Genomic DNA, 14,297 nt, shown 5'->3' on the forward strand with positions numbered 1-14,297 from the left:
CTTTCTACCAAAGAAAATAATAAGTACATATAAAATCAAAGTATATACAAGGAAAATACAAAGTAATTTGGAAGTATGCTATTAACAGGGCAGGGTAGAAAAAGAATTAATAAAGACCTCATGGAGGAACTAAAAAATTGAATTACTTCATTCCTAAAAGATAATAAGGGCGAAGAAAAGTAAAGATGACAAGAGGTGTGTATAAAAATAACTAAATGAAACTTAAGGTGCACTAATATACTGTATTACACTTATTCAAGTACAGATCTGTCAAATTAGTGAAGATTGGATCTAAAAAAGTCCAAACAGTGGGCCTGATAGGAAAAAGAAAACATTTTCTTGCTATCCCAATACATTTTCATGGAAATATATTTCCATTAAATGCTGGGTTAACTTGGCTGGAGGTACACACATCCTTTTCGCCTACAAAGCAGAAAAAAGAATATGGCTAGGTAAAAATTTTTGAAGAAAATGAAAAAGACCCATAGATATATTGACATATAAAAAATCAGCTATGTAATGCATATTTTATAATGAAGATAAAAAGCAAAATCTGTCTAAAAATATTAACTTCAATAAAAGACAATTGGCAGATGTGTGTAATTACACTCACATGAGTCATGACTCAAATATTTCACATTTTCAACTGAACTCTAATTGATGAGAAAAAATTATGAGGAACTAGTATAAGAAACCTTCATGTGACTCATCAGCTCCTGGCTCCACTCTCCAGACTTCTCTCTTTCAGCAGCCTTCTCATCCAAAAGATAAATGCCTCTATCCTGTGGCCCTCTGACTGATGGGTAAGTCCTCGGGCTGACTACCATTTCATGAGGCACACAGATCATGTTTACTTCACTTCTACATCTGCTCTTCACTATCTAAGATTCTCTTCTTCCTTACCAGTAAGTAGCCTTGCCCCTAAACACCTTTACCACAACCACCACTGCTCCCTTTTCATGTATTATCTTCTCTCATTAGAGTGTAAGTTCCTTGATGTTAGGGACTGTGTTTTTTTTTTCTCTTATATTTGTATCCTCAACACTTTGCACAGTGCCTGACATACAATGCTTACATATAGTAAGCTCTTAATAAATGTATTATCTAAAAAAAAATGCATTATCTACATATCACATTAGACAATGTATTATCTAAAAAAAAAATGCATTATCTACATATCACATTAGACAGTGAAATAAAAAGCTTCTTAAGGCACCTACAAAAGTAATATTAAAAGATGAGTAATCCAATACTTAAAAATTTAAATATATAGTAGCTTCAAGAAAGCAATTTTAAAAGTGTCCTAAATGTAATAATGATAGCAACCTACAACCTGTATGTACACCCAGAGACACTAGTAGGAGGGGATGTATTTGAACATAAAACAGCAGATACTGATGAGACCATTAACAATAGCAGAGCAATCTTGAGATCTACTATCAGTGATTCTCCTATACTTAGCTTTTCATTTTTGCTCCATGTTTCCCACCATCCAGATGACCCTTGCTTATGCTTCCCAACCAGCTCTCTGACCCCCACTATCTTTGACTTCTTTGCTTCTAGATCTTCTTGTTCCTGACTCACTTGGATTCTCTCTTTTCAAATTAGGGCTTAGCACCCTTCCCATTCAGTCCTGCAGCCTCTCAGAAGACCATAATTTTGTCTAAACTGTTCCCCAGAATCACCACAACTTTTACATGATGGCCATATTCACTAATTTCTAAAGCATAAAGTTAGAAAACTTACCATTTCAATTGGTTTACTTAAGAAAAAATAACTACTGGACTATACAAAAAGTTTGGTGACATTAAAGAAACAACTGCACTGCTTAACATTTTTGGCATAATGAAAATTAAGTGACATCAACTAAACATCACCATGGCCATGAGGAATAACACAAATCAAAAGCATCTCTGATGGTTGATAGCATTGAGGAAACAGAAGAGTATTTCCTTCTTCTTCTGTCTTCTAATCCCTCTCCCTCCTCCAACAGGCACAGGGTTGTAACCCATTTCCTTCAAACCCCACCCAAGGAGTTGGGTTTACTAGAGTAAAAAGAGAAAGGAAAAGAGTCACAATTGGCACCATCTGCTTCTCAATGTAACTTCTGGCCCATTGGCTAGCATCCCTGACAAGAAGAGCAACAGTCTACATACAGCTGAATTGTCTTATCTTTTATGAATAATTGTTTTCAAACAATGCTAAACATTAAAACTCACATTTTGTATGAAATGCGTATTTCACATTTCTGGCATATTTTATGTTTTGGACTGGGGGAGAAGGGGTTGCATTAGACATGTGATTGAGTCAATAAAGGAAATTCTCAGTGTGGAAACTCTCTCTACATTTCATCTACAGATGAACAATTCAACTGTAAGTTACTGTTTTAAGAGATTTACCTCAGGCAGTGAAAGGTCAAGCAATTTGTCCCTGGTCATACAATGACTATATGTCATAGAAGCGAGGCTTGAACCCAGGTACTCCAATTCCAAGGTTAGCATTCTATATACTATGCCACCTTTCTTCTCATTTGATGCTAGTGTTTAATATTTATGCTATTTTTGTGATGTAATTATTTTTCAAATGTTCTTAAACACATCTTTAGGCCTCTTCCACTTTATTTCTACCTCTGTAATTAAATTTCTGACAACAAAACATGTTACTTGGAACATATCCTATTCACTAACTGAACATCATGTAGAAAAGGAAATGGATTAATATTTCCCACAAACATTTTGAATTAGAGATTCGCATTCTTTCACAATGGTTTAAAGATCATGTACTGCTTTAGTCAAATAATCACAAGATCCTACTGGATTGCTTACCTACATGCAGAGAGTAGGGTGGACAGAAAAACCAAAAGAGAAGAAAAGGATGACAAATTTTGGAAGAGACGAAAGGGAAGACCTGGGTAGAATGGGTGATTCTGGGATGCCAGGTAACAGCACAAAACTGAATGTCTAAGGGTATGCAGGAGTGGGGAAATGAAACTAGACCATAAAATAGAAAAAAAAATTGGTGGGGGGGAAGGCCATTACAGTCTGACATGGTTCTTAAGATGTCTGAGAAAAAAAAAATCAAGATTAGTTTAGAAAACTGTATAACTCAGCTCCTCAATTCAATCCAGTTTGTCAGTCCAGTTCAGCCAGGTATCTTCCTAGCAAATCCCTGCCCTCTGGGGTATTGTGGGTAAAAGCTCAACTTGGAGTCAGGAAAACCTTGATTCAAATCCAACCTCAAACACTTATTTGCTCTCTGACCATGGGCAAGTCCCTTAAACTGTCTCCTTCAGTACGCTCATCTATAAAATGGGGATAATAACTACAGAGTTTTCATAAGGCTCAAATGAAATAACATGTAAAGTGTTTTACAAACTTTAAAAAACCATATATCATCATTATTCTGAGGAAGGATTCACATTTTATTATTATTAGACTGAAACCTTAAGAGAAATCAGCAAAACAATACATCTTACACTTTGATACTCAAGTACCAATATGATCTTATTGTAAGTCTGTCCCACAGAAAGGACTCTCCCTCTTCCCTCACTCCTCCAACTTGTAATGTTATAGTCATAACATTAAATTTTAATTTTAAACCACAAAATCTTTTAATTTTCAATGACTGATATCTTACACCGAACAATATCAAATGATAGATTAAAAAGGTTGATATTAAATAAATCCCTATGTACTCCCTTATTCAACAAGTGCTAAAAATACTGAATGCTTTAGTCTCAATGCCCAATTCCTCCACTCACAACATTTCAACCTACATATCTTCTCAAGCCATATTCTAAATAGTACCTAACAGAGTATCCAATATACTGATCACTCATTCATCCTTTCAAGAAGTATGTATTAAGAAACTACTATGTACAAAGCACTACACTAGGTATTGGAGGTATAAAATTTTAAAAATTATGTATATCATTTACTCTTTGAATGAATTACACCCAGTAAACACTTCATGTTCTCTTTTCCTATCACTGAACTCCAGAGTCCTGTCTCTTCTGAATGCCTTCCTCAAAATAACCAGAAAAAGTAGTTGTGATTCTACACCTTCCAGAAAGGCAGGCAGTGTGCTCTGGTGAAACAAGAAGGAAAAGGAGTTAGAAAAGCCTAAGCTAGGTTCTAAGCCTGTGTTCTCTACCACTGCACAGCTGTGACTATAAGCAAGTTATAACTCTTTTGTGTCTCAGTTTCCTTAACTGTCAAATGGGGATATCACAACTTCCCTTGCCCAGTTTCACAATGTCAATGTAAGAATAAAATGAGCTAAGAGATATGCTGTCAACATGGTATATTTAGGTTCTTTAGGGATACTAAAATGTAAATTGGCTGAACTGCACCTCCTGTGCTAAAGAGCTACTTTATAGCCAATGAGTACTTCATACTGGCACACAGATGCTATTGAGAGTAAAACAGCCCATCTATTTGCTAAACAACTAAAGAGCTTTACTTAGAAATCAAAGCATACTTTTACCATCTTCCTGTCTGCCAACATTACTTCATTGATTCAATCAATGAACAAGGGCATTATCAAGAACATAAATATAGCAGAAGAGATTTCATAAGAAAAATGATCCACTGTACAGTCCTGTCAAATTTGTTACTGTATTAATAACAAAATTGCTATTTTTAATGTTGTTTGTGCTAGTAACTCTATTCAAAGTCAAATAATTAAGGAGGACTTGGAAAAAATTATGGTGCCATGTTTCAGAAATGTCATCATTTTCTAACTGCAGTGAAAGACACATCTTAGGCGAAGCTAGGTGGCGCAATCAATAGAGCACTGGCCCGGAAGTCAGGAGGACCTGAGTTCAAATCCGGCCTGAGACACTTGACACTAACTAGCTGTGTGACCCTGGGCAAGTCACTTAACCCCGTTGCCTAGCCAAAAAAAAAAAAAAAACAGATCCTAGCACACATTATTTTAATTCAATTCAACAAACATTTATTAAGCATCTATTGTGAATAAGACAGGTCCCAGGAGCAGAGAATAAAAGGGAAAAATCAAAATAGCCTCTGACCTTAAGGAGCTTATGTAACACTGGGAATATAAAACAAGTACACAAATGAATAAATACAAGATAAGGAAAGACAACGAGAACCAAGAAGTGAGTGGGGGAGGGGAACCAGGAAAGGCTTCCCATAAATGGCATATGGGCTGAGCTTTGAAGAAAGAATTATCAGAGGAGATGAGATTCCAAACAGGTCTCAGAATGTAAAGTTCAGGGAATACCTAATAGGCCAGTTGGGCTGAAACATAGAATGCATGCCCAGGAATTCATATGAAGTATGGTGGGAAAGGTAGATGACAGCCTACTTGTGGAGGGCTTTAAATGCCAGATCACAGTGTTGGTATTTTATCTTAGATGCTACAAGGTACTATTGGAGATTTTTGAGCATGAAAGTGGCATGGTCTGATCTGTAAGTTAAGAATAGTTATTTGGCAGTTGTGTGGAAAATGGAATAGAGACCACTAGGATAATGGACATGTAAGCGGAAAGAAGAGGAGGGACTCAAAGTTCTTGTAGAGATACAATCAACAAGACTTGGCAAGTGATTGGTTATTCAGCAACAAAGACAATGGAAGTATGGAGGATGATTCCAAGGTAGTGAATGTGTACAAAGAGAAGAACAGTGGTACCCCACCCAGAAAAAGGGAGGTTTGGGAGAATGCATTTAATTGCAGGATAGATGAGAAGAGCAAAAAATGATGTTCTACTTGGACATGATGAGTTTGAGATGCCAACAGGACAGTGCCAGAAGCCACTGCCAATGCTGGAGCTCAGGAAAGAGATTTGGCCTAGATTATAGATTTAGGAATCATCTTCAGATGAGATAATAGTTGAACTTATATAGCCTGATGAAATTACCAATGAAGTAAAAAGCCCCAAAGCACTGAAAGATACCCATACCTAGATAGGAGATGGATGATGATCTAGCAAAAGAGATTGAGAAGGTGCAGACAGGTGGAGAAAGCAATGTCACAAAAGCCAAATCATAAAATAATATTCTGAAATAATGTTGATAAATTAAATTACAATAATATTTAGAGTTAACAATGACTATTTTCTAGATGAAAAGGGAAGTTTTTGAGACCATTCGATTCATTAATTTTTCAGAAAGGAAAACTATATTATACTATCCAAGAGGTTATGAATTTATACATACTTGTTTAGTCTTCCTTTAAAAGAAGAGGTAAATGACCTTAAGGCAAATTGATAAGAAATTTTTCAAGAAATTAAGTTCCAAAGCCAATAATGGGATCAGTACCCATTCAACTCAACAGTCTACTATTTGGATGTACAACATCATAATAACTCATATTCATTATGTCTCTAAGCCATCATGAAAAAGTTAAATTGCATACTTTGCTTAAGGCAGGAAAGTATTATAGAAAAATTTTCATTTAAGAAGTTAAATATTTAAGGCAAGCCTACACAACATCTGGGCCGTGGAATGTTTGTGGCCCACACACTGCTTGCAGCCTGTGAAAGGATTCTGGGTGTCCCACAAAAAATGTAGAGGATGTAAAACATGCCTGCACAACATACTACCCATGCATGTTGTGCAGACCTGATTTAAGATTTCTGGCATTCAAAAGCTAACATTCACTGTTTGAAAAACTGGGCTACCTAGAATTCATGCCCAAAGGGTTTCATATATAGGACAGGATTTACTGCATAAGTGTACACACAAACATGTATATACATATAGTTCTTCAATGTCTACAAGAATAAAGTCAAAACTCCTTAGTCTGGAGACTCTGAGATTCTCCAAAATCTGTCCCCAAAAACCACCTTTCTATTCTTAATGCCAATTCATTTTCCCAAACCCTCCATTCTAACTAAGTTAATCTACTGTCTTCCAGCACATCCTGGGCTTTTCCACCTCCAAACTTCGTTCATATTACTTTTCCCAACTGTAAGTTGTTACCTTCCATCTCATCCATTCATTTTATTCCATCTTTCAAGATACAATCAAATTCACTCCCCACCCTCCACCCTTTCCCATGAAGGCATCCTTCCATTTCAGCCCAGTTTTCTCATCTCCTATAGAATAGTCTATGCATTACTTTGGAAATTAATCAAATGTTCCTTTTTATATTGCTGAACTGAACTCTTCTAATATTGTTATTCATATATTTATGCTTTATATGCTTAGACTATAAACTGCTTAAGGACAGGAGCTGCATATTACACTTTTTTGTAAAAGTGTACTTTTACACTGCTACAGCACTAAAGCATAACTTACACACTACAAATGCCCAGTAAACGTGATAAATTGATCAATGAATTTAATAGCTAGAAAAACTAATCCATCTCTCATTTTCCAGATGAGAAAGTAAAGAAACAGAACTTCTACAAAGTCACAAAAGAAAATGTCCTGGGAGGTACCAATAAATATATATGTGTATGTGTATATGTGTGTGTGTATATGTACACACTCCCGTGTACTCTCACAGAACTCACTGTGTGACTCACACAACTCAGTACTCACATAACTGCTAGATGGCAAGAGGATATACAGGCTGACTTTATCCATGTATCTCATACATACCCCATCAAATTCATAGGTATGTCAAAGTTTAAAAGCTGATAAACATTGGCATAACTCACTCTTTACATTATGAAGCACAAGTACTACAAACAAACAAAAAAAATACTTTGTTTTGAAGTCAGTTATAATAGTTTACAAATATACTTTAGAGAGAGGTGGAGTGAAGATGGCTAAGTAAAGGCAGAGAATTGCCTGAGTTCTCCCCAAAATAAAAAAAGGACTCTACACAAATTCTAGAACAGCAGAATCCAAAAAAAAAAAAAAAATACACAGTAAAATAAATTTCCAACCCAAGACAATTTGGAAAGTCAGCAAAAGGTATGTTGCACCAAGGTAAGAATGGAGTACAATCCAGTGCAGGTCACACCAGAGCAGACCAGGTCCCAGCAAACCTAGAGTAGGCCTTAGGGCAACTGAATCACTGACAGCAGTGGCAGTTTCCAGACCTCTCAGCTCACAGACGTCAAAGACAGTTTAGAAGGTCAGCAGGAAAGGTCTATTGCACCAGGGTGAGAGTGGAGCACAGTCCTGCACAGGCCTTGCCAGCACAGCCCAGGCCACAGCAAACCAGGAACAAGCCTTGGGAGTGAGTCAAATCAGCAGCAGCAGTGGCTACTTGTGACCACAGACTGTAAAGGGGTCAGAAGGATATTACAGGGGTCTCTTTGCTAGCACTGAGGCAGAACTCCATTGCTTTGCCCATACTCAGATCCAAATCACAGTCCTGGGTGACAATCCTGTGTGGCAGTCCCAAGGTGAGGAGGAATACTACCATAGCAAAGCTTGAGGCCATAGTGGGGGGGAGGGGAACCTTCCTCACAGTTCCAGGGCAGAAAAGAGTGCTTGTGTTTACTCACAAACCAGGGCACAGGCCAAGGGAATAGTAAACACCTCTCCTTAGATCATACCACCTTGGAAGAACTGAAAAATTATAGGCCCCTAGAAGAATCTCTGAAAACAGCTGCACAAAGCCTCTGCAGCTTGAGACAGTACATTCTCCACCCTGGAAGCAAAGCCCCACTTTAACAAGGAGTTAAAAGTCAAATAATAGGCTGGGGAAATGAGCAAACAACAGAAAAACTACATAAAGTTACTATGACAACAAGGAAGATCAAAACATACACTCAGAAGAAGACAACAAAGTCAAAGCTCTTACATCCAAAGCCTCCAAGAAAAAAATATGAATTGGTCTCAGGCCATGGAAGAGCTCAAAAAGGATTTTAAACATCAAGTAAGAGAAGTAGAAGAAAAATTGGGAAGAGAAATGAGAGTGATGTAAGAAAATCATGAAAAACGAGTCAACAGCTTGCTAAAGGAGACCCAAAAAAATACTGAAGAAAATAACACCTTAAAAAAAATAGACTAACCCAAATGGCAAAAGAGGTCCAAAAAGCCAATGAGGAGAAGAATGCTTTCAAAAGCAGAATTGGCCAAATGGAAAAGGAAGTCCAAAAGCTCACTGAAGAAAATAATTCCTTAAAAATTAGAATGGAGCAAATGGAAGTTAATGACTTTATGAGAAATCAAGAACCAATAAAACAAAACCAAAAGAATGAAAAAAATAGAAGACAATGTGAAATATCTCATTGGAAAAACAACTGACCTGGAAAACAGATCCAGGAGAGATAATTTAAAACTTGGACTACCTGAGAACCATGAACCTAGAACCTAGACATCATCTTTCAAGAAATTATCAAGGAAAACTGCCTTGATATTCTAGAACCAAAGGGTCAAATAGAAAACAAAAGAATCCACCGATCACCTTCTGAAAGAGATCCCAAAAGGAAAACTCCCAGGAATATTATAGCCAAATTCCAGAGTTCCAAGATCAAGCAGGAACTACTGCAAGCAGCCAGAAAGAAACAATTCAAGCATCATGGAGCCACAGTCAAGACAACACAAGATTTAACTGCTTCTACATTAAAGGACCAGAGGGCTTGGAATATGTTCCAGATGGCAAAGGAGCTAGGATTACAACCAAGAATCACCTACCCAGCAAAACTGAGTACAATTCTTTAGGTGGGAAAATGGACATTCAATGAGAAAGAGGACTTTCAAGCATTTTTGATGAAAAGGCCAGAGCTGAATAGAAAATCTGACTTAAAAATACAAGACTCAAGAGAAGCATAAAAAGTTAAACAGGAAAGGGAAATCATAAGGGACTCAATAAGGTTAAACTGTTTACATTCCTACATGGAAAGATGACATTTGTAACTCATATGAGTTACAAATTTTCTCATTATTACTTAGTTAGAAGGAGTATATGTAGACCAAGGACAGAGGTGTGAATATGAAGGGTGTTGAATATGAAGGGATGATATCTAAAAATAAAATTAAGTGGTGAGAGAGGAATGTACTGGAAGAAAGAGAAAGGGAGACGTAGAATGGGGTAAATTATCTCACATAAAAGAGGCAAGAAAAGGCTTTTACAATACAGGGGAAGAGGGGGGAGGTGAAGGGAGAAGTGAGAAGTGAGTGAACCTTAATCTCATCAAAACTGGGTCAAAGAGGGGAAAATATACACACTCAATTGGGTATAGAAATCTACCTTACCATATAGGAAAGTAGGAGGGAAGGGGATAAGAGCATTGGGAAGGAGGAGTGATAGAAGGAAGGGCAGATTGGGGGAGAGGGTAGTCAGAAACAAAACACTTTTGAGGAGGGACAGGGTAAAAACAGAGAAAGAATAGAAAAAGGGGGGTGATTGGATGGAGGGAAATACAGTTAGCAAGTAACTGTGAAAAAAATGTGAAGCAAGTTTCTCAGATAAAGGCCTCATTTCTCAAACTATAGAGAACTGAGTCAAATTTATAAAAATATGAGCCATTCCCCAATTTATAAATGATCCAAAGATATGATCAGTTTTCAGATGAAGTAATCAAAGCGATCTGTAGTCATATAAAAAAAAATACTCTCACTATTGAAGAAATGCAAATTAAAACAATTCTGAGGTACTACCTCATACCTATTAGATAGGCTAGGACAGATAAATGATAAATGTTGGAGGGGATGTGGGAAAAATGAGACATTAATGCACTGATGGTGGAATTGTGAACTGATTCAATCATTCTGTAGCACAATTTGGAACTATGCCCAAAGGACTATAAAACCATGCATACCCTTTGACCTAGCAATACTCCTATTAGGTCTGTATCCCAAAAGAGATAAAAAACAAAAAGAAAAAGGGCCTATATGTAGAAAAATATCTATAGTAGCTTTTTTCTGAAGGCAAAGAATAAGAAACTGAGGTGATGCTCATCCATTGGGGAATGGCTAAACAAGTTGTGGTATGTGATTATGATGGAATACTATTATACTATAAGAAATGATGAGCAGGACACTCTCATAAAAACCTGGAAAGACCTGCATAGGCTGATGAAAAGTAAAATGTACTGTGTACAAAGTAACAGCAATACTGTGAGATGATCAGCTGTGAATGACTTAGCTATTCTCAGCAATACAATGATCCAAAACAACTCTGAAGGACTTGTATGATGAAAAATGCTATCCATCCCCAGAGAAAGAACTGATGGTGTCTGAATACAGATTGAAACATACTTTTTTTTAACTTTAATTTTTCTTGAGTTTTTTTATATCTATATTTTCTTTCACAACATGACTATTATATATATATGTCTTGCATGACTACACATGTATAACTTATATCGAATTGCTTGCCTTTTCAATGAGGGGGATAGGGGAGTTGGGAGGGAGGAAGGGAAAGAATTTGGAACTCAAAGTTTTAAAAACAAATGTTAAAAATAATTGTTTTTACATGTAACTGGGGAAAAATAAAACACTAAATAAAAGAAGTTGACCTGAAAATATATGTGTGCACACACTTTAAAAATAATTTAGAATGCCTTTGTTATTACATCAAAAGCAAATCCTCACAAAGGGCACTGTGTGAAAAGATGGTATCAAATATTTGTTACATACCACTCAAATGTCAATCACACAAACACCAGTAATTACTATAGTAAGATTACTATAGACTGATACAGACAAAAAAAGTCTAACTTTTTAACTTCAAAAAGATAAACATTTTAACCAGGATTCGGATAAATTGTATCTAAATATGCCGTGAAATCTACACCACCAGAGGCAGTATGGTGCACTGGAATGAATGCTGGATCTAGAGAGGACCTGGTTTCCTATCTCAAGTTCTGCCACTTTAAGTGATCTTTAGCAACCCATCTCAAATCCCTCTGCAACTAAGTTTCTCCATCTGTCTGGGGATTGATCTCAATCTCTAAGGTCATTCCAGCCCTAAACCTATAATCCTGTAAATATTTTAAACGAAATGTAGCAATTGATCATTCCTTTTCTCTGTTGAATGGAACAGCAAATATTATTAAAATTCATCAGCACATAGTAGCATAAATTAAAATGTAAGTATATCACCTCACTTAACCTCAGTTATATAAAACACAGCAAAGAACCTGGAAGTAAGCAAAAAAGGCCCCCAAGCAACAAAATTAAAAGGCACAAACTTTATCAATGAGTTCATATCTGGGCCTCTAAGGCTCTTATTTAGGGCCTATTTATTCTAAATTAAAATAATTCTAACAAATTTAGCTAATTTTGTCAGACCAGTTGATTAAAAACAATTAGAATTAATAAATTAGCAGAAATCCTGAAGAAAGGTACACACTGACAACAGTGAAAAGTGGACAATGATGGTAAGAAGGAAGCAAAAAAGACTATGAAAATTCAGTTTAGTAGTGCAGAAGGGCACAACAGATAAAGGGATGGACTTGAAGTTATTAAAACCTAGGTGTTATCTCCAAGTAAACCACTTATTGACTAGGGACAAATCACCTAAACCTGGTAGGGATGTTTCTTCATCTGTAAAATGGGGCTAATAACACCTACAAAACCAACCTTAAAGAGCTGTTTGAGCTCAAATGAGACAATTATATAAAATGATTTTGAAACCTATAAAGTCCAGCTATTATTGTTAGGGGCAAATGGCCCAGAACCCTTCCACAACCCCTGAGAATATAAGCTAATGCAGTAATTAATTATCATAATGATGATTTAAGTCACTAGGAAAAGGTTAAATTTTGTTCAGCATACTCTTTTTAAGATGGCAGGAACACGAGTACCATATTTTGTAAAGATCATCAAAAATGGTTTAATTTTTAAAAGCGTCAGTGCTAAATTGGCAGAAGTTTCATTTAGCCAGGAAATTCACTTGTGAAAGCCAATTTCTTACTCCTATTACTTCCAAGGATCTAAGATTTCACTAATGTAGGTAATTCCTGTGTGAAGGTAGATCACAACAAGATCACAAGCCCTCCATACCTAAACAGTTTCATGAGCTGCTCCAGGCAAAAAAAAAAAAAAAATCCTCCACCTGGTAGCCAACCTTACTGGAATTTAACTAGGGTCTGTCTTACAATTTTTATCACTAGATCTATAATCACAGCCTTTACAGAAAGTAAGGGAAGAGAGGAGGTTTCTTTGGTTTTGTTTTTTAATATTGTGGCTATATCGCTTTTTGTTTCATGTTTGTGACTGTTATAGTTGAAACAATTCGGTAGCCCCGGCTACCTATGGTGTGAAGTATCCGAAGTACTTTCTGGCCCATTCATCTTTCAGTCCTCTTCACAGTCCCTCACCCAGTGGCTGAGCCATTGAACCAGTTCAATTTTACTGGGGGGGGGGGGGGGGGGGGGGGGGAGTGAGGGAAAGAGAGAGAGAGAAAAAGAGCAAACCTTCCACTCTCTCCAACAATGTGACCATGTTTTGGTCACGGGTGGCTGTCACGTAAAAGCCACTCCTGCGCAGCTGTGGGAACTCACCCATCCAACCCCACCCACCAAGTTTCCCAGAATCAGAGTCTGCCCACCTCTCCTCATTACGTGACCCACCCACCCCCTCCCCCAAAAAAGGGGGATAAATTCTCCGCCTCCACCTTCACCCCCTTCCAGATACAAGAGAAGGGGTTGGGGTGAGCTCCAAGCGCAGTGACTCAGCCTTCGCCGGGCGGACCCCTCCCTGTGCCCCCGCCCCACAGAGGGTCCAGCGGCGGCAGAGAAGACAGCTCGGGCCCCAGCTCGGGCGGCCCCAGGCCTCTGCAGCAGTAGCGGGGAGGGCCCGGGGGAGGGGGCGGAGGGGGCGGGGGAGCCTCCCTCCCCCAGCGCGCGCTCCCCCCTCCCGCGCCGTTACCTTCGCTCTTGCCCAGAATCCGGCAGCACAGGTTCTGCAGCAGAACGTTCGGGGACTTCTGGTCCGGAGTCGCCATCCTCGCGCCGGGGCTGGAGGGGAGCGGGGGAGGGAGACGTGGAAGCGCGCGCCCACGGGGAGGGGGGGGCGGACCGCCACCACCCCCCCGCCCCCGCCCTCTCCTCCTCTTTCACCTGACTCCTGCCCCTTCTTCACCCTCCAGGCGCGCACAAGGGGCTCCTCTGCTGTGTTCGCCCCCACACCTGGCCGACCTACTCTCCTCCCTTCCCCCGCCCACCCATGCGGGTCTACGGGCACCCTCCGCGGCCGGCCCCTGCCTAACGGTTAGGGACAGCGCGTAACCGCGGCGCCATTTTAACAGAACCCGCCGAAACTACCGGCAACCCCCACAATGCTTAGCTCCCTTACACCGCGCCCCCCTCCTCCCAGGCTCCTTGGGTGCAACTGTTTAAAGCCTCCCCCTCCCGTCACCGACAGCCTCCCCCCGGGGCCTCCAGCCAGGTGGGTAAAGGTTCCGCCAGAGGAATTCTCTCAAGC

General features: G+C 38.8%; 1 protein-coding gene across 1 annotated transcript in view; it reads right to left on the reverse strand.

Annotated features, from left to right (window-relative positions):
* LOC114046104 (gamma-tubulin complex component 3) overlaps positions 1–13,865 on the reverse strand; it is a 144,861-nt gene extending 130,996 nt beyond the window's left edge. The window contains exon 1 of the mRNA XM_027866357.1: positions 13,743–13,865. Within this exon, the coding sequence (XP_027722158.1) occupies positions 13,743–13,818 (76 nt within the window). The 5' untranslated portion in view covers positions 13,819–13,865. The remainder of the gene's footprint in view (positions 1–13,742) is intronic.
* Between the last annotated feature and the right edge of the window lie 432 nt (positions 13,866–14,297).

Source organism: Vombatus ursinus, unplaced genomic scaffold (genome assembly GCF_900497805.2).
Source record: "Vombatus ursinus unplaced genomic scaffold, bare-nosed wombat genome assembly UNPS02014781.1, whole genome shotgun sequence".
NCBI lineage: Eukaryota > Metazoa > Chordata > Mammalia > Diprotodontia > Vombatidae > Vombatus > Vombatus ursinus.